The 24,913-nt window shown below is 49.2% G+C and overlaps 1 protein-coding gene across 3 annotated transcripts; it reads left to right on the forward strand.

The window, feature by feature from the left end:
* The first annotated feature begins 282 nt into the window (after nt 1-282).
* On the forward strand, nt 283-24,071 carry Wdr5 (WD repeat domain 5). 3 transcript variants are annotated; one of them, XM_051166417.1, is made up of 14 exons: nt 283-387; nt 4,535-4,619; nt 5,217-5,325; nt 5,604-5,677; nt 6,188-6,277; nt 6,427-6,516; nt 6,690-6,773; nt 11,861-11,916; nt 17,086-17,132; nt 20,214-20,289; nt 21,102-21,135; nt 21,444-21,518; nt 21,845-21,932; nt 22,849-24,071. In XM_051166417.1, exons 2-14 carry the CDS (start codon nt 4,539-4,541, stop codon nt 22,947-22,949), a joined length of 1,005 nt encoding a protein of 334 aa, XP_051022374.1. In that variant the 5' UTR covers nt 283-387; nt 4,535-4,538; the 3' UTR covers nt 22,950-24,071. The 3 variants fall into 3 exon arrangements, with proteins under 3 accessions (XP_051022374.1, XP_051022373.1, XP_051022375.1); XM_051166416.1 differs by having other exon boundaries at nt 285-387; nt 4,451-4,619; XM_051166418.1 differs by lacking the exon at nt 283-387 and adding an exon at nt 724-840.
* Nucleotides 24,072-24,913: the final 842 nt, after the last annotated feature.

Genomic DNA, 24,913 nt, shown 5'->3' on the forward strand with positions numbered 1-24,913 from the left:
ACCAAGAAGGTTTCTGAAACCCCAGCGCAGGCACGGGCCAGGACGGCCAACCTGTAACTTAAGAGGTTGGCGAAGCAGCCTGGAACAACAGGAGAAGTGCATAAGCACATTCTCGCCCATTCTGCATTACAGACCCCGGCGGTCTGCAGCTACTGAATCCCAGTAGTTATCAAGAAGCAAGAGCCACAGGTGGCCCCTTTAAGGCGCTCCGCCACCTTTAATTTTTCTGACCCTCGTCGCCGCCCGTTGCCCCGCCCCCTCGCGCACGCGCCTTGCCTCCCGCCTCCCGCGCCGCGGCCGCCTAGTCCACCAGCTCGTCTGCTCTCGCGCGCAGGGCCAGCAGCCACGACGCCAGAGCGCCCGGCTCCGTCGCCGCGGCCCCGGCAGGTAAAAAAAAAAAAAAAAAAAGTGACCGGGTTCTGTGGGCGCGAGGCAGGAGGCGGCCACGAGGGAGGCGGCCCGCGAGCTCCCGGAATCCACATCACTGCACGTGTTCTGTGGGCCTCGAGCCGGGGCCCGGCGCCGACTGTGCGGCCGCGCCCCGACCCCGCCGCCCCTTGTAGCGGCCAGGGCCTGCTTCTTCCACAGCACTCCCCGCGACGCCCCTAGACCTTTAGTCCCTCCGAGCTCCTCGAGGCTCACCTCAGGCTGGCTTCCCTGGGCGTGGGATTAACCGTCTCCGGGGACACCCAGCCAGAATCTCGCAGGTTCCCCGTTGGCCTCTTGGAGCCTCTCTTGCTGCCCGCACAACCTTCACCTGTGCCCCAGTGCAAGTTTCTACCTGCCTGGGCCTCGCTCTGCTCAAGGGGTTTCTAACCATTGTCTGGGTCAGCCAGGCAGGTGAGCGCACAGCGGTGTGAAGCCTGGGCTTACTCTCCAGGAGCCTGGAGAGGATGGGTTGGAGCTCTTTGTTGGGTCGCCGACACTGCGCTCACCTGAGGGGCTGAAACATTCTGGCTGGCCACACCGGTGTGGGGTGGCTGTCAGGGATCTGCCTCTGACTGTAGGGAGAGCGGTGGTGGCGGCGGCTGCGGTTACGTGGTTAGTAGGCTCAACGCTAGTGTAAAGCTGCAGCTGTGACTGTGCCAGTTGGGGTCACCTCCTTTGTGGACCGGGGAGCCCAACCAAACCACCTGCTGAGTATCCTGCTGAACGCAGCTCCCTCCCAGCCCTGCTTTCTTGTGGCCTTAAAACTGAACACCGGTGTGCATTCTGCCTTAGACTCCGCCCAATGAAGTCGGAAATGGGTGATTTGTTTTGAGACAGGTTTATGTAGATGCTGGCTTCATATTTAACTGCTTTGAACTCTTGGCGCCTTCTGAACGCTGTGAGGCAGATTGGCTAAAGTTGACCGGTTTTGTTGTTTTCTCCCACTCCCCACCCCAATTTTATTTTATTTTTTGGCTTTTCCAGACTAGGTTTCTCTGTGTGTCTCTGGCTTTCCTGGAGCTAGCTCTGTAGAGCAGGCGGGCAGAACTGCCTGCCTGACTTTTCCTCCCTAGAGCTGGGATTAAAGGTGTGTGTCACTATGCCCAGAGTGATGGTGGTTTTTTTTGTTGTTGTTGTTGTTTTTTTGAGACAGGGTTTCTCTGTGTAGCCTTGACTGTCCCAGACTCGCTTTGTACACCAGGCTGGCCTTGTCTCACATCTATCCACCTTTCTTAGCCTCTGAAGTGCTGGGATTAAAGGCCTGGCTTTCAGAGTGATGTTTTTATATGTTAATTCTTGGCTTTCTGAAAGACCTGCCTTTGGGCAGTTCCGAGGTGGGGAGGGGAGGTAGTGGTACGCTCTTTGCAGGGTCATCCACCCACTGCTAGGTGAATCTTTTTTTTTTTTTTTTTTTTTTTTTTTTTTTGGTTTTTCGAGACAGGGTCTCTCTGTGTAGCCTTGGCCATCCTGGACTCACTTTGTAGACCAGGCTGGCCTCGAACTCACAGCGATCCGCCTGCCTCTGCCTCCCGAGTGCTGGGATTAAGGGCGTGCGCCACCACGCCCCGCTCAGGTGAATCTCTTTAGGTGCTGAAAGAAGCTGATTAGTTGCTAGGCCTTCCCAGCTCCTACACTGTTGAAGTTTCATTGGAGTAGGGAGATGAGCCAGTCTTTTATTTGTTTGTTTTGAGACAGGTTTTCACTGTCTGCCAGTACTTTGTAGACCAGGCTGGCCTCCTCTGCCTTCCTGTCTCCTGAGTGCTGGGATTAAAGGCATGTGCCAGTCTTTGGAAGGGACTTTCTAGCCCTTTTCATTACATCAATCTCCTTGGCTCCTCCTGCTTCCTGTGTGGTCCACAAGAGAACCCTGTCTTGAAAAACAAAACATGAATAAGAATAAGCTCCATGTTAGGCCTGATGGTTGGTTTATGCCTGTTACACCAACCATACTCAGAGGTTGAGATAGGAAACTTTTGAATACCAGCTACAGTGCCAGACCCTGTCTCCAAAAAGCTAAAAGCACCAAGCAGCTGGTATTTCCTGGACACAAGAGCTTTGTTCCGTGGAGAGGCCTGTGGGACCTACCGTCCTCCTGTCCTTGCACCTGGGCTTGAGCTACAGCAGGATATGACCTTGATGGAGCTGGCTGCAGGTAAAGCAGTTTGGCTGCACCTGTGCCCTTGGTGGAGCGTGGTGTTCCTGTTTCTTCCTCTAGGATTGAAGACTTTGAGATGGTGGGGTTTTTTTTGTTTTTTGTTTTTTTTTTTAACATTAAAAGGATTTTTTCCATTTTATTATTTCATTCATATTACATCTCGATATGGTGTTCTTTTTATGTTGTCCTCATTTGTGAGGTTTCAGGCTTAGTCTGAAAGCTAGAATTTACATCATGATTGCTTTTTTACATTGCAGCATGTCTTAGTAGCTCTCCTTTGAGAAGTACCAACTTATTTCCCAGTCACATGGTGATGCATTCAGGTGATGGGACCTATTGCTGTGGTGGAATTAACTGCTGCAGCCACATACATGTTCAGACTGAGGGCTGTCAGCCCTGCAGAAAAACTTTTTTGCTCTGCAGCTTCATCTAGTTTGACGTGTCACTACTGTTTTTCATGCTGTTTCTCCAGAGGTTTCCTCAGGAGGCAGCAGATACTTTGACTTACTCTTTTTAGTTTTTTGTTTTTGTTTTTTTCTTTTTAGTTTTTTGAGACAGGATTTCTCTGTGTTATCTTGGCTGTCCTGGAGTGGCCTTTTAGACCAATCTGGTCTCGAACTCACCGTGAGCCACCTGCTTCTGAAGTGCTGAGATTAAAGGCGTGGACCACCATATCTGCCAGGCAACTGTGTGCACTGAGTCCTTGAGCTCTCTAAGCTCTTAGCATGGTAGAACACATTTTGTATCTGCAGCCTTTGAGGTCACAGGGAGACACTGATGAAGTGGTGGCCACTGGGTGTATATTCCTGTGTTTTCTCAAGTTCCTTGAGCATATTTCGGCATTTGGGTAAGGTCCCAAACTTGTGCTTAGATCTACCTCCTGACACTTGACCTGTTAGTTTCTGTTACAAAGTCTGTTTGTTTTTGAGACAGTTTCTCTCTGTGTACTAACCCTGGCTGTCCTGGAACTCTCTTTGTAGACCAGGCTGGCCTCAAACTCAGATCCACTTGCCTCTGCCTCCCAAGTGCTGTGACTAAAGGTGTGCGCCACCATGCCCCGCCACAAAGTCAAGGACACTGAAGCAAAGCTCACATTCCTGCACACATCTGTTTACTGTAGTGGGAAGCCTTCTTGAGGGTCAGGTCTTAGGCTCACAAAGGGGTTAAGAGCAGGCCATTACACAGAGCATCTGTAGCTTCAGCCTTGGGCTAGGGTGACAGATATTCCCAGCTTAGAACAGTTTATTTGCTGCAGGGTTTAATGTGGCAGTCATGTTTCTACTTTTTGCCTTATTTCCTGGGAGTTACTATTTCTCTGTTGGTTGTCTTTTTTTTTTTTTTTTTTTTTTTTAAGTTTTTCGAGATAGGGTTTCTCTGTGTTGCTTTGGCTGTCCTGGACTCACTTTGTAGACCAGACTAGCCTCGAACTCACAGTGATCCTCCTGCGTCTGCCTCCCGAGTGCTGGGATTAAAGGCGTGCGTCACCATTTTTTTTTTTAAGACAGGGTTTCTCTGTGTAGCCTTGGCTGTCCTAGACTCGCTTTGTAGACCAGGTTGGCCTCGAACTCACAGCGATCCGCCTCCCTCTGCCTCCCAGGTGCTGGGATTAAAGGCGTGCGCCACCTGGGGTTGTCTTATGCGTAGTAGGTGAATGCTCTCTTCCATGAGTTGCTACAGCTCAGGCCCAAAAACTTCTTTGTTTTGAGACAGGGTTCTCTATGTAGCCCTATCCTGGACCTCTGTGTAGACCAGGCTGGCCTCAAACTTAGGCATCTGCCTGCTTCTGCCTCCACACTCTGGGATTAAGGGCAGGCACCACTACACCTGGCTCCAACAACCTTTTTTAAAGAGAGAATTTGTTCATAGGCCCCATACTGTAGAGTACAGTTTAGCTGACAGCCTCTTCCACTGTGACTCCCCCTTCACGGTGTCCTGCTTGGTGGACTTCAGAGCCATGGCCACGGAGGAGAAGAAGCCAGAGACAGAGGCTGCAAGAGCACAGCCCACTCCTTCCTCATCAGCCACACAGAGCAAGGTATGTCCCACAGGTACCACTCTGGTAGACAGGCTGTGGAGAGTCTCAGAGATATTATTTCTTTAGTCTCAGCTGCTCTGCCCAGTGAGATATGCTGCCAGTGTGAGTTTTTGACCACACAGCATTGAACACACAAAGCAACTAGGTGCCACATCAGGGGTTTCCAGACCTAAGACATGGGGTGGGGGGGGATTTAGCAAAAAAGTACAGTTTGTTTAGAGGTAGGGTCTCCTTATAGCCTTGGCTGGTGAGGAACTCAACATGTAGATCAAGCTAGTCTTAAACTTATAGATTTGTCCGCTTCTGCCTCCCTCTACCTTCGATGTGCTGGGATTAAAAAAAATGCTTCACCATACCTGGCCAAACATTTACAAGTTCTTGGTGTACTAAGCTGGGGACTCCAGGGAAGTAGGGGCTTTGAAGAGAAGCGATAAGCTCACACTGACGGTTTGAAGGGTGACATCAGATAAGGTTGTAGTAAGTAAGTTCTTGTGCTTGAGCTTGGAACTGGCTAGTGCTTGATTACACTTTAGGCATCAAGTGGGTTGGATTGGGTGGTGGTAGTTGCCGCTGGCTAAGTGCTACTGTCTCCCACAGCCCACACCTGTTAAGCCAAACTATGCCTTGAAGTTCACTCTGGCTGGGCACACGAAAGCTGTGTCCTCTGTGAAGTTCAGCCCCAATGGGGAATGGCTAGCAAGTTCCTGTGAGTACCCTTCAGTGCTTTGGCTGACAGAGAGGTTGAGCTTTATCTGAGGAAGCAGCATGGGAGGACTGTACTGTGTTACTTCTTATTGCTCCCCTGGGTTGGTTAGCATTCAGTGTTGGAACTGAAGTAACTGCTTATTCATATGCTATTGCCACTCTGCAGTGAAGGGATGGGGGTGGGGGGCTGAGTGCCTCCATGTGTCCAGCGACCCAGGCCCTGTGCTGTAGGGGAATGTACAACCTCCTCTGATCCCAGCTCCTTTTCATTTCTTTCAGCTGCTGATAAACTCATTAAAATTTGGGGAGCATATGACGGAAAGTTTGAGAAAACCATATCTGGTCATAAGCTGGTAGGTTTCCTGTGAGATACACTGGCTGTTGAGCACGGAGGCTGGGTGCCCTGGCTGTCCTGGCACTTACTCAGGCTGGCCTTGAACTCTGGAAATCCAAACTTGGAGCTCTGTCTGCCTCTGTCTCAAACTCCCTAGTGCAGGGATTAAAGGTGTGCACCGCCACCATCTGAATTCTCAGGACTGTCTTTAAGGCTGCTGGGTGCATGGTTTTACTATGTAGTATAGGCTGGTTTGGAACTGCAATCATCCTGCCTCAGAGTCAGGCTCACACTACCACATCTTATATTTTTAGAGCAAGCACTTTGAGCCTCCACAAGTGGGCAAGTCTAAGAAGATTTGCAGAGTTGAGAGTAATGGCCTTTTGCACTGGGCCAGGTAGACACTAATGCTGGCCAGTAGATTTCCTGAAGGCATTGTTAATAGATGCTTAGGGCTGATCTTTTACTGGTCATTTAGATTTTGTCCTATAAGGTGGTAACCAACTTTTTAATTTTTTTCCTCCTCAAGGGAATATCTGATGTAGCCTGGTCATCAGATTCTAACCTCCTTGTGTCTGCCTCTGACGATAAAACTTTGAAGATTTGGGACGTGAGTTCTGTAAGTGACGCTGGTCTTCCCAGGAGTTCCTGTAATAGAGATGAGTTGGGTGTGTGCATGGTGGTCTGGGGAGGACTTGAGGTGTGCTGGGGCCTTGTGTTTGGGATATAACCCCTGGGAGTCACAGGGCTTGGTGTGCTCTGCTCTAGGGAAAGTGTCTGAAGACGCTGAAGGGCCACAGTAACTATGTCTTCTGCTGCAACTTCAACCCCCAGTCCAACCTCATCGTCTCAGGGTCTGTAAGTGCGTGGGTGTCTCCTTCAAAGGTGACGTGTACAGTGTCAGTCACATACTGGTGCTTGGTGTGGGCAGGCAGGTTGGCTTCTAGGTGAGGACAGGTTTTGGGTCTTGGGGATGACACTTGCTGCTCCTGTTCCTGTAGAGTCACTTTAATATCCTGTCTCACCTTTAGTTTGATGAAAGTGTGAGGATATGGGACGTGAAGACAGGGAAGTGCCTCAAGACTTTGCCTGCCCATTCGGACCCAGTCTCAGCTGTAAGTCCTCCTAACAGGTACTCAGGAGAGTTCTCTAGATGGGTGAACTTGGCTTGATCACACGCAGTATCCAACTGGCCTGTGTGCTATGGCGGATGGGTGGCATACAATGGAGAGCACCGTGGGGTATTTTGGGGGCTGAGCAGTAGGTGATCAGGGATTTTCAAGGAGGGTGTCCTGGAATGGGCTTGGGAGTGTCTAAGGGTTGCTATTGCTATGGTGAAACACCATGACCAAATGCAAGTAGGGAAAGAAAGTTTATTTTGCTTCCATTTCTGTATTGTAGTCTGTTGGGCAGGAACTGATATGGAGGCCATGGAAGAGTGAGTGCTGTTGCTAGGTGGTGGTGGTGGCAGTACTCTGCTTTAATCCCAGCACTCAGGAGTCAGAGGCAGGTCTTGTTTACACATAGTGTGTTCCAGGATAGCCTTGTTCTGTCTGGAAAAACCAAAACCAAACCAAACCAAACCAAACCAAACCAAAGTGCTGCTTTCATGGCTTGCTGAGCCTGTTTTCTCCCCTTCCTTTCTTCCTTCCTTCCCTCCTTCCCTACCTCCTTCCCTCCTTCCTTCGATTTCTCTGTGTAGCCTTGGTTGCCCTGGACTTCCTTTGTAGATCAGGCTGGCCTTGAACTCACAGAGATCTGCTTATGTCTGCCCTCCCAGTCCTGGGACTATAGTTTAGGACCACCAGCCAAGGGATAGCATTACCCACATTTGCTGGGCCCTCCCCTGTCAGTCACTCATTGAGAAAATGCCCTTCAGGCTTGCCTACAGCCCAATCTTATTTTCTCAATTGCTGTTTCATCTTTTCTGATGACCGTAGCTTGTGTCAAGTCAACATAAAATCAGCCAGTACTAGAAGAAAACTTGTTTTGTTTTTTTTTTTTTTTTTTTTTTTGGTTTTTCGAGACAGGGTCTCTCTGTGTAGCCTTGGCCATCCTGGACTCACTTTGTAGACCAGGCTGGCCTCGAACTCACAGCGATTCGCCTGCCTCTGCCTCCCGAGTGCTGGGATTAAAGGCGTGCGCCACCACGCCCGGCTTTGTTTTGTTTTTTGAGAACTCGGACTATCCTAGAACTTGATATGTAGACCTGTCAGGCCTTGAATTCACAGAGATCCGTTTGCCTCTGTGTCTTAGGGTTTTATTGCTCTGAAGAGACACTATGGCCACAGCAACTCTTATAGAGGAAAACATTTAATAATTGGGGCTGAGTGCTGGGATTAAATGTGTGCTCCACCCTTGCCCAGTGGGTATATTTCACCTTACACTTCACATCACAATTACATCATTGAAGGAAGTTAGGGCAAGAACCCAGAGATGGAACTTGAGCAGAGGTCATGGAGGAACATTGTATACTGTCTTACTTTTGTTGTTGTTGTTGTTGCTTTTTCGAGACAGGGTCTCTCTCTGTGTTAGCCTTGGCTGTACTAGACTCACTTTGTAGACCAGGATGGCCTCGAACTCACAGTGATCCACCTGTCTTTGCCTCCCGAGTGCTGGGATTTAGGGCATGCGGCACCATGCCCAGCTCTGTCTTACTCTTATGGCTTTGTCATCTTAATGTTTTAAACAAGGGCTGGAGAGATGGCTCAGTAGTTGAGAGCACTGTCTGCTCTTCCAGAGGTCATGAGTTCAATTCCCAGCAACCACACATGGTGGCTCACAACCATCTATAATGTGATCTGATGTCCTCCTCTGCCTGCAGGGGTACATGCAGGCAGAGCACTGTATACATAATAATAAATAAATAAATCTTTAAAAAAATTTTTTTTTAAACAAGCCATCCTGAAGGTGGAATCACTCGCAGATGAGGCTCTATATCAATCATTCATCAATAAAATACCTTGCAGACTTACTACAGGCCAGTCTTAACACAGGCATGTTCTCAGTTAACAATTCCTCTTCCAAAATATGTCTAGGTTTGTGTCAAGTTGACAGAAACCAACTAGTACAGGTGGCATAAAACAGCTGTGAGCTGCTGACACCAGGGCCTTCTGATAAAGTGCTGCATGGTGTCTGTCCTGTTTAAAACAAGTGACAAGTGTCAAACTGTACATGTCAATATTGATGATTTATCTTTTTTTTTTTCTTCCTGAGCTGGTCTTATGTACCCTATCTTGCTGAGGATGACCTTATCGTTGAGATCCTCTTGTCTCCTCCATCTTCATCTTCAGAAGGCTGGTGTTATAGGTGTGTGCCACCACACCTGATTGTCTCATTGATTTGTTTTTGGTGCTGGGGATTGAACCAGGGCTATTGTGCTAATTGTAGAGATGTCTCAGTTAAATGCCAATCCTGAGCCAATTATAAGAGTTGCTAAGGGGCCGGGCATGGTGGTGCATGCCTTTAATCCCAGCACTCTGGAGGGGCAGAGGCAGGGGCAGGCAAATTGCTGTGATTTCGAGGCCAGCCTGATTTACAGAGGGAGTCCAGGTCAGCCAGGAATACACAGAGAAATCCTGTCTTGGAACACCCCCCCCCCCCCAAGAAAAAAAGGCCAAGCCTGTCTCAAAAATCAAACCTTCAGGGTGTAGAGCGTTCTCTTAGGGTTCCTGAGGCCCTGGCCTTATTCTTCAATCCCCAAGAAAGTAAGGGCTCAGAGGTTCCTATGTTTGAGGGCCAGGCTCTTTCATGGCTGCCTGATGGCATAAGAAGCATGTGTCAGCACTCTGTTGGTTAGCTGGACTGGCACCTGCTTACTAAAGCTCTGTCAGTTTAGAGTCTTGAGCCTTTTATCCTTGCAAGACCACTCAGGTCAGGTAGTCTAGTGTGGACATACCGTCCCTGGTGTACAGCCGTTGCTAGTGCGCCTGTGTTGTCACATAGGCCCAGCTTGGGTTTGCTGGGTGTCTGACCTGGGGTGCAGTGAGGTCAGACTCATTCTCATTCTGAGGCTTAGCAGGGCACTGCTAGCAAAGTGAGTGTCTGAGGGATGTGAGCAAAGAGGATGAGTGGGCAGGGTCACGGTGGCTGCAGTCACGGGGACAGGAAGACATTCCCAGTCAGTTTCCTGTAGGAGCTGTGTGTGTCTTGTGCTGTACCTAGAAAGGCAGCAGCTGTAGGGAGCAGAGCAGCTGCCCCTAGGTCAGATGGCCTCTGTTCTTTTGGGATCTTCTCTCTTTTTGTAAGGGTGGGGTAGATTTTAACATTTTATGTTCCTGCATGTTTATAGGTAAACCATGTGTGTGCCTGGTGCCCACAGAGGTCAGAAGACATCTGATCCTTTGAACTGGAGTTAAAATGGTTGTGAACCAATATGTGGGTATGCTGAACCAAACCTGGGTCTTCTGAAAGAACAGCAAGTGTTATTGACTGCTGAGCCATCTCTGCAGTGCTGTCCTTCCACACTTTAAAAAATTAGTTAATTTAGAGACAGGCCTTAGTGTGTAGCTCAGGCTGGGCTGGAACTGGTTATATATATCAGGCTGGCCTTAAACCCACAGACCATTGCCATCCCCTACCTTTTCAGTAGTGGGAATACAAGTGTGGGCCACCATATCCAGCCCTGGTTTTGTATTTTATTTTATTTTTTGGTTCTATCTCTGTGTAGCCTTGGCTGTCCTAGACTCACTTTGTAGACCAGACTGGCCTTGAACTCACAACGATCCTCCTGCCTCTGCCTCCTGAGTGCTAGGATTAAAGGCGTGGGCCACCACTGCCCAGCCCCTATAATGTCTTGGGACAAGAATTTGTTTTGTGCAGCTGTGGTGGCACATGATAGTCCAGGACAGCCAAGACTACACAGAGAAACCCTGCCCCCCCCCACTCCCACCCCCCAAAAGGATAAATTGAAAATAGGGATAAATGTGGATAGTTGGATTACCTTGAATTAAGGAAGGAGTGCTGTCACGATCTGGCATAGGAAGTGACCTCTGGCTCCAGTGCTGTGGTGTCCAGGCCCATCAGGTCCATGGCAGTAGAGTCCCTGGGGTCTGAGGGCTGCTCATAAGTGTTAGTAAATGCCTGTGAGTGCAGGAAGCCTTAGGAAGCTGAGGAGGAGCAGCTTGTTTGTCACCATACCATGCACTGATGATCATTTGGATTTTTTGGTTTGCTTTGGTTTGGTTTTTCAAGACAGGGTTTCTTATAGTCTTGGCTGTCGTGGACTCACTTTGTAGATCAGGCTGGCCTAGAATGCTGGGACTAAAGGCATGTACCACCACACCCGGTGCACGGTGCACTGATCATTTGTGAAAAGCTTTATCTTGGGCCATACCTGCCCAAGACTCAGAAATGTAGCCCAACATCTTGTACATTGGTAGAGTGTTTAGCTAACATGGAGCAGTCCTTGGCTCCATCTCCAGCGTTATGTAAAACACAGGCAGGATGTTACATATGTGCAATCCCAGAACTTTGGCAGAGGTGGGAAAATAAGGAGTTTTAAAAGCTGCAGCTACAGCCGGGCGTGATGGTGCATGCCTTTAATCCCAGCACTCGGGAGACAGAGGCAGGCGGATCGCTGTGAGTTCGAGGCCAGCCTGGTCTACAAAGTGAGTCCAAGATGGCCAAGGCTACACAGAGAAACCCTGTCTCGAAACCCCCCCCCCCCAAAAAAAAGCTGCAGCTACATAGTGAATTCAGAGTTGTCGCAGCTACATAGTGAATTCAGAGTCGTCGCAGCTACATAGTGAATTCAGAGTTGTCGCAGCTACACAGGTCCTGTCTCAAAAAAATAAAAAGAAACACTGAAAAAAGTTACAAGAGGCCCTGGAATCTCACTCCAGAGGCACCAGGGACTCACAATGAAATTTGCATAGCACCATAAGCGTCTTCTTTGAGTTTCCTTACTGGGACTGTATGCCACTATCTGGAGTGGCAGTGATCTAGGTAGGTATCAGACTCAGACTGAGTCAGTGAGCTCAGAGTGCCTGTGGACCATTCTAGAAAACTGGTGCCTCTCCTGACTTTGAGCTCTTGCTTTTTGATGGTGAGAAGTTGTCCCCCCTCCCCAGTTGTTTTGGCCTTGTCAGACTGTCAGGTGCCCAGAGGGAAGGTGTATGGTGAGCTCTGTGGGCAGGATGCCATTGGGATACAAAGACACATGCTACTGATTAGAAGTCAGCTTCTCTCCTCTAATTTGTAGGTTCATTTTAACCGTGATGGATCGTTGATTGTTTCCAGTAGCTATGATGGCCTCTGGTAAGTGAGAGTTGTCTTTGTATAGTGAGTGAATGTTTATGGCCTGTTCTAGCTCTGTGGTGCAGCAAAAAGAGAGGACATGTGCCTCACATTCCAGAAGCTGATAAGGGGATGAAAAGCTATGAAAGGGGTGGTGGTGGAAATGGTGGCTGAGAGGTGCGGCCGTCCAGGGTAGAGTGAGAGCTGTGAGCTCCTTGTGTACTCCTTAGTGTGCCTTTGCTTTTCTTTCTTTCTTTCTTTCTTTCTTTCTTTCTTTCTTTCTTTTCTCTCTCTCTCTCTCTCTCTTGGTTTTTCAAGACAGGGTTGCTCTGTGTAGCCTTGGCTGTCCTGGACTCACTTTGTAGACCAGGCTGGCCTCGAACTCACAGCGATCCACCTGTCTGCCTCCTGAGTGCTGGGATTAAAGGAGTGCACCACCACGCCCAGCTCATGTGCCTTTTTAAAGGTGTAGAAAATGCCTGAGGGCACTCACAAAGAAAGAATAAGCAGGCTACCAAGATGAGACTTGATAGCTTATGACCATATAGTGGTGGCAAGGGGTGGGGTGGGGAAGGAGGTCCCCCTTGGGTCTTAGATCTAGGGGAGGGGAATAGGGTGAAAGGAGGAGGGAGGGAGGAATGGGAGGATACAAGTGATGGGATAACAATTGAGTTGTAATCTGAATAAATTAATAAAATTAAAAAAAAAAAAAAAAAAGAAAAGGAAAGGAAAGGAAATGAGTAAAGGGCTGAGCCCTTGTGGTGAGTGCAGTGGCCCTGTCCACAGATCCTGTGAATCCTGGGTGGGTGAATCACCAGATCCCATCTGTGGAAGAGAGGAGAAGCCAGAGGTGTGGCTTATGCAGAGCTTTCCCCACTGGATGGCACTCTAGACCTGACTGCTGGGTAGAAGTGCTCAGGGTTCTTCAGGAGTATAAGTCACAAGAGACAGACTCAGGAGTCAAGTGCTGGTTGTACTCTGATCTTGGAGACCTCGTGACTCAGTTTGTGTTGATGTTCTGTGTTGAGCAGAAATAGAAACTGAGAGAGAGCAAGGTAAGTAATGTGAGTGAGTGAAGCATAGTGTTGGTATGTGGCAGGAAGGAAGGATGGGCTGGCTGAATACTCTCTCTAAAGGCCTTAGCTTGAGGTTAAAAGGACCTTAGATGCTATTAAAAGTTAATCTAACATGAGGTATTTGAGCAGGGAAGGTGAGTGATATCTGTGCAGCAAAATCCTAAGAATTGATATGAAGGACAGGGCAAGGCAGAATGGCCTAGAGTGAACTGAAAGAAGTAGAAACATCTGTGTCCCAAGTAGCACTGTGACCAAAAGTCAGAGAGTGAAACCCAGACTTTTTTCCCCCCTTGGAGTCAGGGTTTCCTCTTGTAGTTCTGGCTATCCTGGAATAGCTATGTAGACCAGGACGGCCTTGAACTCAACAGAGATCTGCCTGCCTCTGCCTCCTGAGTGCTGGGATTAAAGGTGTGCACAACCTGGGCTAAAATCCAGACTTAACAGAAGTGGTGATTTAGGGTTTGTTTTTTTGTTTGTTTTGTGGTGCTGCAGTGGAACTGTGACTTGTGGCTGCTAAGCTGGAGCTCTGCCACTTTGAACAGGAGAGCTGGGCTGAGACTCAGCTAAGCCACTTGGCAACATTGTTTACTGGCCACATACAGAGAACATTGAGTGATGTGAATTAAACAGTTTCTTTCTGTTTTAGGGGGTGGCACAAACTTTAGCAAAAAGATAGACAGTTCTTTCGAAAGAAAGATAAGTCCATTAAAGCTTGTTTCAGTTGTGCTAGCCCTATATGTGTTGCTGCGCTGTCACTGACATAGGCAGAGTGGCCCCAAGAGATGCCAGTGGAAGCATGCTTGAAACTAGAGTTTTCTAGAATAAGTCCAGAGCCTGGGAGGTTGAGGAAGATGGTAACATGAGAACCACAGGTCTGTGAGAGTAGGTTGGCTGGAGGCCAGCCTAGATGCCAGCCTGCAACCAGCACACAGCCATCCTGGGGCTGGCTATGCTTGCTGATGGGAGGTGAAGACCTGAGCACTGATCATTGTCTGGCAGCTGACTGCCCAGGTGGTAACAGCATTTGGGGCTGTGGTTAGGTAGGTGTGCTACAGCACAAAGACTCCACTAGGCTCTGTGCTTGTGGCCAGAGTAAAAGCCATAATCATCTCCCAACCTCTCCCAGACAGGGCTTCTCTGTATAGCCCTGACTGTCTTGGAACTTGCTTTGTAGACCAGGCTGGTCTTGAACTCACAGAGATCTTGCTGCCTTTGCCTCCTGAGTGCCTGGGATTAAGGTGTGTGCCACCATCGTCTGGCTACCATAATCATCTTGAAGACTATTCATCTGCTTGCCACAAAGAATAATACCAGAGGGCAGATATGTTGGAGTGAACCCTGGGGCAATACAGCCCTGTACCCTCAGGTGTCTGTGGTGCTAGACAGTGACCTAGAGTCTGGAAAAGTACAGACTTTGCTATAGGAAACTTTCCAAAAAGTTAGGAGCGGTTTACTGAAGAAGCTGGCAGGGAGGAGCTTGAAAAATAAAAGATGGTGGAGCAAGCCCTCATGGCAGCACACTAGAGGCAGAAGCAAGCACAGTTCAGGATTTTGTGGATTTTGTTGTTTTTTGGGAGGGGTGTTATGCTTTGTTTTTCTAAGACAGGGTCTGTCTGTGTAGCCTTGACTATCCTAGACTCGCTTTGTAGACGAGGCTGGCCTTGACCTCACAGCGATCCACCTGCCTCTGCCTCCCAAGTGCTAGGATTAAAGGCATGCACCACCACTGCCCTGCTACAGTTCAGGATTTAAAGTCAGCCAGGGCGGCATGGTGAGTCCTCGTCAGAAAAGAAGACAGAAAAAGTGATGGAGTGGAAAGAAATAGGAAAGAGCTGTGTAAGTCATGTTTGATAAGGTGGAGCTGAAACTTAGGACTCTAAAGATGAGCAAGATTAGCAGTAGAGGCTTGGGTCCCTGAGTCCAGAGAGGACTGGAATACTAGCAGTGCACTGTACTTGATCTTTCTTTTCCTAAGTGGACTGTGGAGATGTGTGCTGGAGGTGGGCTACCCTGAAGAGAGCCAGAAGTAATAATGGTTTGAGAGTACTCTTGGGGTCCTGGGATCTTAAAATGAATCAATCTATCAATCTGATAATTAAAGAAAGAATCTCATTTTATAGCCCTGAGATTCAAATGCAGGCACTTACACATAAAAACATTAAAAAAACAGCTGGGCATGGTGGCACACGCCTTTAATCCCAGCACTTGGGAGACAGAGGCAGATGGATAGCTAGCTGTGAGTTTGAGGCTATCTGGTCTACAAAGCGACTCCAGGACAGCCAGGACTAACACAGAGACCCTGACTTGAAAAACCAAGAGTAAATTTAAAAACAAACAAACCAAAAAGTCACCTATGTGGTCCTTGCTGCATTGGATTCTTGCCATTCTCACTTGTCACTTGGGAAGTCTAGGTAAGCATAAATACTTGGAGTGATTAAACCAGGATGCAGCTACTGAGTCCCTGTGTTGCTCAGCCTCTGTGGAACCTCAGGGCCTGCTGTCCAAGATGTGGGATTATGCATTTGCCATAGTTAAAGGTGGCTGTTCTTTTTACCTGGAGTTATCCAGATAGATGATGGAGAAAGACCGCTATTGGCAGGGAAGTGCTGGCAATATTTAGGAGAGGGATATTGACAGGAGAGAGGAGGAGCCATTCAGGATGGGACTGCCTGAGCATACACCCTGGAAAGGATGAAGGAGTCAGGTCAACACCAGTCACTCAACTTTGTCCAGAAGCAGTTGGATTTCAGTCCCTCTGGCTACAAAAGTGAATTTAAAACAGGCCAGCAGGTGATGTAATGCCATTGATCCTTTAATGCTAGCACTGGGGAAACAGAAAAAGGCAGACCTTTGTGAGTTCAAGGCCAAAAAGACTATATAGTGAAACTGTCTCAAAAAAAAGTCCACACAGGATTCCAGTCACAGCGGCTTATACCTTTTCATCTAGACATTTAAGAAGCTGAGGCATGAGGATCAAAAATAAACTAGAGGCTGCATACAGGTGTCAGTAGGCGTGTGCTACGAGAGCTGAACAGAGAGAAAGGACTTGCTTCTGGGTCAGATCAACTGGTCACTTCACCTCAGGAATGGTGTGGGGCCTTGCCTGGGGAAGGTTTCACATGCAGTGACGATGTGGGAGCTCAGCTTGGAAAGCAGTATAGCTGGAAGCCAGCGCCCTGAGAGTCAGCTGAAGATGTGTGGGCTGTCAGCAAATGTCACAGAACCATGTCAGAGCCTGGCATGTAGTCTCAGGAATGGTAGTCTCTCAACATGCTTCCGACATAAACCCACAGGGATATCCAGGAAATGGTACAGTCTTCATTTTATAGTAACTTAGGCTTTCTGTGGGGCACGCTGACCACTGGGGTCTCTTAAATGAGTGTAGAGAGGACAGGCATCTTTTTGTTTTGTTTTGAGACAGGGTTTCTGTGGAACAAAGTTTTGGCTGTCCTGAAACTCACTTTGTAGACCAGACTGGCCTCACTTTAGACCAGGCTACCACCACTCAGCTTTTTGTTGGGATGTGTGTATGTGTTTGTGTTTTATTTTCTAGAGACGTTTTCTCTGTATAGCCCTGGCTGCCTGGAACTTGCTCTGTAGACCAGGCTAGCCTTGAATACAGAGATTCGTCTGCTTTTGCCTCCTGAGTGCTAGGATTAAAGATATGCACCCACCACCATCCATTTTTTGTTTTGCTTTGTTTGGATTTTTTTTTTTTTTTTTTGGTTTTTCTAGACAGGGTTTCTCTGTAGCCTTGGATGTCCTGGAGTCACTTTGTAGACCAGGCTGTCCTCGAACTCACAGGATCCACCTGCCTCTGCCTCCCGAGTGCTGGGATTAAAGGCGTGTGTCACCACATCCGGCTGCTTTGTTTTGTTGAGACAGTTTCTTTGTGTAAGCCTAGTTGGAGGACAGGTGTCTTTCACCTCCTCAATTGAAGTTCACCGTGTGTGCATACATCATTCTCACTTAGTCTTTAGAGAGGAGTTGTTAAAGCTGTGGATGAAGTGCTGTGCTGCAGGATCCAGGAGAAACGCCGTCCCAGAGCTCAGTGGGATTGGTGACGGTGCTCAGCAGCAACAGCTTTCTCACATGTTATGTTTTTTCTTGACAGCCGAATCTGGGACACAGCCTCAGGCCAGTGTCTGAAGACACTCATTGGTGAGTGCTCTCTCTGGTGGAGGGTTGTGGAGGTGGGTGGAAGAGGGTAGGGTCATCTTTTTCTTCACTTGTATTCACTCACACCCTCCCTCCTAGTAATAAAGCTGCCCATGGAACTTGCCTCCATCGTCATACTTTTGTGGTTGGTCCTTGGCATGCTTTATTATATTGTTGAGTAATGTCCTAGGCTCTGTGGGGCCCTGCATTGTCTATCTACCTGTGCTCATCAGCTTCAGCCTGCCACTGGCCCCTTCTTTCCTGGGATTGGGGCTACATGCTCACTACTGGGGTGTTCTGCAAGGTGGGCAGGGTACTGGAGCTAGGACAGGTCTGAGCTCACAGGTGAGCTGGTGGGTGGGATGTTGGGAGGGTGTTACTTGGCCAGGCTGAAGTTCAGAACTTTAAGTGAGCAATGGAAGGGTTGGCAGGCCCTGCTTCTTTACCAGGCTGGCTTTGTGTGGTAAGTTGCTACCTCCTCAGGCTGTAGGGAAACTAGTGTTCTAGCCTGCCAGGTTGCTACGATAGAATGCCTGAGTTGGCAGTGAAGACAGAAGCTCATTCTCTATTGGGATTTAGGTGGCTAGACAGCATGGGCATGATGACTTTGAGACAGGGTTTCTCTGTAGCCTTGGCTGTCCTGGATACAGGATGACTTCTGACATCGCTCTGGCTTTTGGGTGCCATGCACACCCTTGTTTTTCTCTGTGCTCAACTCTTTTTTTTCCCCCCTGTGCCCTACTCTTAATGACATGCTTACACTTAAACACCCCCTCCACCCCCACCCCTGCAACCATCACCTGTGTGATGTTTTCTCCAAAACAGCCACTTGCTGTAGCTCTGAATGGATTACATAAGTTCAGGGGCACAGTAACATTTTTTTCTGAGACAAGGTTTCTGTGTAGAGCACTGGCTGTCCTGAAATTCACTCTGTAGACCAGGCTGGCCTTGAATTCAAGGCATGTGCCACTGCTGCCCAGTTGGAACAGAGAAATTCTGTTTCTTTGGTTTTGTGGTGTGTCCTCCCTCCCTCCCCCCTCCACACGTAGAGGCTCTCACTGTGTAGCTCTGGTTAGCCTGGACCTTTGTAGACCAGGTTTGTCTTGAACCCACATAGATCCACTTGTTTCTGGAGTGCTGGGATCAAGGTTGAAATACTACGCCCAGTGAACAAATTCTGTGCTTTTTTTTCCTTTCTTTTCTAATTGTTGTGTGTATGTACGCACACATGCATACTTACTTGCATGAGTTTGAGCTCCTCTCCAGTATACAAATGTACATGTATATGTGTGTGTCATGGCACACATGTGGAGCTCAGAGGATAGCTTTCAGGAGTTGGATCTCCTCCTACTGTGAGTTCTGTCAGGCCTGTGCAGCAAGTGGATGAGCCATCTCACCAGTCCTGGCCTTTGAAACCTGTAGATGCTTTATTATATATTCGTTGTTGGCTAAGCTCTGGTCTGTGATTGGCAACCAGGTGCAGGGCCAGGATTTAAATTTGGTCAGGCAATGGGCGGTAAGCCCTAGACTGAGGTAGGTAGGCCTATGTGGCCCAAGGTCTGTTTCTCATATATATTCAGATTTAGAATACAAGATTGGGGGGCTGGAGAGATGGCTCAGAGGTTAAGAGCACTGGCTGCTCTTCCAAAGGTCGGGAGTTCAACGCCCAGCACCCACATGGAGGCTCACAACCATCTATACTGATATCTGGTGCCCTCTTCTGGCATGCAGGTGTACATGCAGGCGAAACACTTTATACATAACAAATAAATAAATGTTAAAAAAAAAAAAAGAAAGAATATAAGATTGGGTGTGTGTGTGTGGGAGAATTTAGACAGTTTTTCTTTATATTCCTGGCTGTCCTGGAACTCACTCTGTAGAGCAGGCTGGCCTCAAACTCAGAGATCAGCTGCCTCTGCCCCGAGTGCTGAGTGGGGCTAAAGGCGTGCGCCACCACAACCTGGTGAAATTGAGATTCTTTTTTGGGGGGCGAGGGTGGGGGTGGGGCAGAGATGGTTTTTTTGTGTACCCTTGGCTGTTCTGAACTAGCTTTGTAGACCAGGCTGATTTTGAACTCACAGAGATCTATCTGTCTCTGCCTCCTTGGGTGCTGGGATACTCTGTGTAGCTATGGCTGTCCTAGACTCACTTTGTAGACCAGACTGGCCTTGAATTCAGTGATCCTCCTGCCTCTGCTTCCTGAGTGCTGGGATTGAAGGTGTATGCCACCACGTCCAGCTGAAATTGCAACTCTTAGGGTTTTCTCAGCACAGGTGAGTGCTGATTCTGCAGGGCTCTGTTTCAGAGGTGGCTAAGGAGCATCGGCACTGTTCTGTGCCAGCTGAATTCATGGCTTTATGTGGCCTAGTCGGCCTCACTCTCTTGTATCCATTTCAGTGTATGTGACCAGTCCCAGGGAACGGAGCTCCCTGCGAACCCCCAGTGGTAATGCATGTGTCAGGATACACCAGCCTTTGTATGCACACCTTAGGGCCTGGTAGGCTTCATTGGCTGGCTAGGCAGGCCCATCCCACACCCACCCTCCTTACCCAGGCGAAGGACAGACCTCCAAGGGCCCTCTGTGAAGGAGGATATGGCATCGCTATGCCCTGGAAAACTGCTTTTATGTGGGTATTAGGAGGCCTGGCTCTTCAGCAGTGCAACACCTCATCCCTCCTGTTCCTTACCAAATGCTGAGGCTAAAGCCTGGCCTTCAGGAGGCGGAAGCATAGCCGCCACTAATGGAGAACTTGCGTGACTAGAATGGGAAGGCGACTGTAAAGGCTCCCCTAGACCAGGCAGCTTTCTCCAGGGAGACCAGGTGCCCAGCTCTGCTGGGGAGCTGCTGGCCTCCTTTCACATGTGGTGCAGGCCAGTATTGGCAGGTCCTTGAGGTGAATATGTAAGAAAATGATTAACTGGGGAAGGTGATAGGAGATGGGGTGCCAGGCTCTTTGAGGGTCTGTAAGGGTAATGGTGGTAGTACAGGTGGCAGGGGCCTCACGTAGATGTCTTGCATGGGTGACTGGGAGCTGTCCTGACTCTTTACTCTTCCAAGGATCAGCCTGTGTCTGTTCTGTGTAGATGATGACAATCCTCCAGTGTCCTTTGTGAAGTTCTCTCCAAATGGCAAATACATCCTGGCTGCAACTTTGGACAAGTGAGTGCTTTGGTTCTCTGAGGAGTGAGCGCACAGCCTTCATTGGTGGGGTTCCTCTCCTGTTGTATTGTGCTCGCTCTTCTCCCAGTAGCCCAGTCAAGGTGTTTTATAAAGCTCAGCCCTGGGTTGTTGGCTGAGCGGCTGAAGGAAGGATTGTCTACTTCAGCTAGTTCTAGAATGAGGATTTGAGGCCTAGGCTGTTCCTTGGCCTTAGGCCAAAGATTTCCTACACAGAGGTGAGGTAGACAGGTGGCCTCTGAAGGCCCTGGGCCTCTGAGCTCCTTGACTTTTTGTTGCAGTACAGGGCTGCTGACCAGTGGTGGCTGGAGCTCGCACATGCTAGGCTGGCTGTGAGCCAGTTCCCAGTCCTTGAGCACCTTCATGTAGCAGAATCTCACTGCCATATCAGCTGACCCTCCTAGGTGCTCATTTAATCTGGCACACTCTACAAGGAGCCGTGCCTGGGCGCCTCTCTTGAGAGCTGCCTGATTGGCGTTATTCTGGGGTTAGCCTCTTGCTTCTCCCCATGCTTCTGTCATGTCTGTCCTGGCAGTGTCTGGAGCCAACATGGTTTTCCACATTCTGCTTGTGACTAGCCACTGGTTTTGGGAAGATAGCCAGCAACCTCTCTTCTTCTGTCTGCCTCTGAGCTATAAGTACTAGGGTTTTTATTTTTGCCTTGTGTGTCGTAGAGTGGTTGAACCTATGAACTGAAGGGTCCTCAATCCTGACACTCATGGTTTTTGGCAACTGGTGGCATCAGGTGGGGCATGCCAAAGATGCACTGCCCCTCACCCTCCTCTCTCTTTCAGCACACTGAAGCTCTGGGACTACAGCAAGGGGAAGGTGAGCCTCGGGCATGAGCCTTCTGCATGCTAGCCCCAGGTAACAGGTTGAGGGTGGTGTAGCAGACCCAGGAGTTGAAACAGAAGGGACTCAGCTGTCTTCTTTTGATGAGCAAGTTTGGTACAACTCCCTTTAAAGATGTGGTTTTTTATGACTGACTAGTCTGCAGGGCAAAGCCTGGGCCTTGAGTATGTCTACAGGACTTTCAGAATAAGTTTGGTACTGGTTAGACGTGTGGACCCAGAACTTGGAACCCTCTGGCATGGAAGAGAACCCCAGGTGCTAACAGTGCACACCTACCTTTTCAGTGCCTGAAGACGTACACTGGCCACAAGAATGAGAAGTACTGCATATTTGCCAACTTCTCTGTGACAGGCGGGAAGGTGAGTCTTCACTGATCTGCTCTCACCCTGCCAGCTCTCTCCTGAGAAGGCCACCCATCCCAGGTGGCTTCATGTCTTTATGAAGCTTCCCTGAGTCTGTGGAGCAAACCAATTCATGCCCCGTGTCTTGTACTTGGATCTGATTGGCAGTCTTAAGAGCAGGTGATGACTGGCTAGAACCCAACCCACTGAGGGTGGCATGGGAAGCGTTTGGCATGTCTCCAAGTTGGGGGGCTGAGAGGAGTCAGAGTGATGCCAGGCAGCTTACTCCTCATATAACCTGGTGTCTCGCCTGCCCTTTCCTGCTGCTTGCTGTGTTGTTGCAGTGGATCGTGTCTGGTTCTGAAGATAACCTGGTGTATATCTGGAATCTGCAGACCAAGGAGATTGTACAGAAGTTGCAGGGTCACACAGGTGGGCAGTCATTGTTAGATGGGCCGCACGGGTAGGTGAAGCTACCCAGGGGAGCCCCTCAGTTCCCCAAGGTGCTTGGTTGTCTCGGGAGTTTAGGGGGACGCACAGCCAGGAGTTATTACTCTGTTCTGCCTGCCATTTCAGCCCTGCAGGCCTGAGAGGTCATGTGATCAGCTTTCGAAGCAGCATCAAGGCCTCTTATCTAGGGTCCTGGACCTGGTTGGTTATGCATATTAACTCAGACCTAGGCCTTCTGGGAGTATAGCTTATTTTCCTCACTGGAGACTAGACACTGGCTCTGGGACTCAGTGAATCCGGAGTGTCTAACTCACATGATGAGCGGCTGGTTTTCCATCTCCCAGGCAGAGTCTAGCACCTGATTCTGAGGTGCAGCTATAGAGTAACTTTGTTCTAGTTGTTCCTGCGTGTCCACCTTCTGAGTGGGTCCAGGGATATCATGTGCCCCTTTGCAGCCCTGAGGAGTGGAGTGCTCTTTTTCTGAATGAGCAGTAGTCTTCAGCTGGGAGAGGCTTGGTCACACTTCCTGTGGCTCCTGAGCACACAGGGATAAGGCAGAGTTAGTGGATCTGTTATTGATGCCAGTATCCCTGCCCAGGTGTATTGTTATCTCTTGCTCAGGTAGAGCAGCCTCATGAAGGTTGTGCTGGGTGGTAGGAGGTGGTGGGAGTAGTCACCCCTGGGGCTGTGAGGAGGGCATGGAGACAGGAACGAAGGCGCTGCTGGATACCCACCAAGCTCCCTGTGCCCAGCAGAGCAAAGCTGTGCTGTTTGTGAGTTCCTGGCATCTGAGCACTCCCCCAAGTCCTGTGGAGCTCCCTGTGTTCCTGAGGCCAGCCACATGTGTGCTGCCTCTGCTTATCCTGGAGTGGTGCCCTGACCAACTCTCTCCTTTCAGATGTTGTGATTTCCACGGCTTGTCACCCGACGGAGAACATCATTGCCTCAGCAGCATTAGAGAATGACAAAACAATCAAACTGTGGAAGAGTGACTGCTAAGTCCTGGCTCCACGAGAGACTTCAGGAAGCCACCCAGATTGGCAAGAGACGCATGTGGGGCAGAGGTGTGGGGCCAGCCTGGAGTGACAGGCCTGGTACACCTCCTCTCTGAAGATGTTGGTTCAGGAGCGTGCTCACTACCGAGTCTTGATAGCCACTGTGATATTTCTTGCCAATTCTTTTCCTGCCTGGGGTAGTTCCTGGTCTGTTCTGTGCTCAGAGGCAACAAATTTTTAATTTTTTATTACAAGAATGAGTTCAACTCATCAGTTGTTTTTCCCTGTAATTGTTCTGTATCTTTTTGGTATTGTATTGCCCAGTGCACACACTGGAACAGGACCTGCAGCCCTACTCCCGTTCCCTTCTCCAGCCCTGGCCTGCTTGTTCAAGTTCCCTGCCTGTAATAGTACCCAGAATGTTTCCAGGACTTTCCAGAAACACAGAAAGGTTGTAAGTTGTACCGTGTCAAGTCCCTTTGTACTTTTGGAGTCCATAGGTCAACACTGACCTCTCAGTGGTTGCCCAGTGTCCCCTCGTCTCACTGGTATCACTAAGTAAGCTGCACACACTGTAATGAAAGGTGGGTTTGGACTGTGGTGGCCCTGAGTTCTGACCAGAGCTGTCCTCCTTGACTTTTAGAAAGCTCTCCTTGGGGTAGGGTTGGAAAGGTCTCTGGCAAGATGGATCCTCGCTGTGCCTCTTCTTCCCGGTGCCTGCTGAGGATGCGGAGTGAGGAAGAGCTGCAGTTGAAAAAGTGCAAGTCTTGGATAGGCACCATATAGGGCGATTCTGGTCCCCTTGGTGCTGGGTGAGGCTCAGGGTCATCTGTGCAGAAGGGAGGGTTCCATTTGGTGCTTGCCCCAACAGGTACAGCCTTGGCCTCTGAACCCACAGTCTCTCCTAGCCCCTGCTCCAAGTGGATCCTCTGGTGTGCTTCTGGGTGATAAGGACTGGCAAGGACTTGGCCAGCTACGGCCAAGCTCAGAGCTGCACAGCATTTTCATAACTGCTGCTGGCTGAACCCAGGCTAGCCTAACTTGGAACAGAGTACAGAGGTCCTATAGTTGTTTCCAGATGAGTGGGTGAGGCTGTTGAGCACAGGCTGTGGCCCTGACAGCTCTTCCTTGGCCACCCTAAGGAACCCCCTGCACACTCCTGTTCGTTCCTTTGGGAAGACGATGTGCATACAGGCTGTCTGGTGGAAGAAGCCATTGTTATAGGAGGCCGGCTCATCACTGACATGTGGGTTCTGGCATCTGTTGGATAGATGTCCTGGGTTCTGATCAGTGTTGTGGGCATGTTGTTGCTGGGGTTTCTGGAGGGGCGTTGCGGTCCTTCCAGCTGTGGCCTCGTGTGCGGCCCCTTCCTGAGGGAGGGAGCTTGCTTGCCATGTTGAGCACAGTATCCCCAAGTATAGTTTATTTTTTCTACAGTTGAACTCTGTTGTAGATTTATGTACAAATACATTCTCTTTTTAAAAATAAAGATTTTCATGTCTTGTAATTTTGTTCTGTTTAAGTTTTTTGAAAGAATTCATTTTGTGTGCATATACAAGTTGTGTGTGGAGATCAGAGTACAGCCTGCAGTTCCCTCCTTCCATGTGGGCCCTGGGATAGTGCTCAGTCACCAGACTTGGTGGCAAATCCTGTTAGCCCATTAAGCCTGGGTTTCTATAGCATGTTGGGCAGTGGAGGTGCAGGCCTTTAGTCCCAGCACTCCAGAGGCAGAGGCAGAGGCAGAGGCAGAGGCAGGCAATATGTTGAGTTCAAAGCCGGCCTGGTCCACATAGCTAGTTCCAGGACAGCTAGGGCTACACAGAGAAACCCTGTCTCAAAAAGCAGACCAGAAGATACGTATTTGCTTTGTGTATAGGTGCTTTGTGTGTGTGCATACATATGTGTCTGGTGGCTGCCGAGGCCAGAAGAAGGTGTCTGGTCATCTGGGACAGGAGTTAGAGATGGTTG

This window comes from Acomys russatus, chromosome 24 (genome assembly GCF_903995435.1).
Source record: "Acomys russatus chromosome 24, mAcoRus1.1, whole genome shotgun sequence".
NCBI lineage: Eukaryota > Metazoa > Chordata > Mammalia > Rodentia > Muridae > Acomys > Acomys russatus.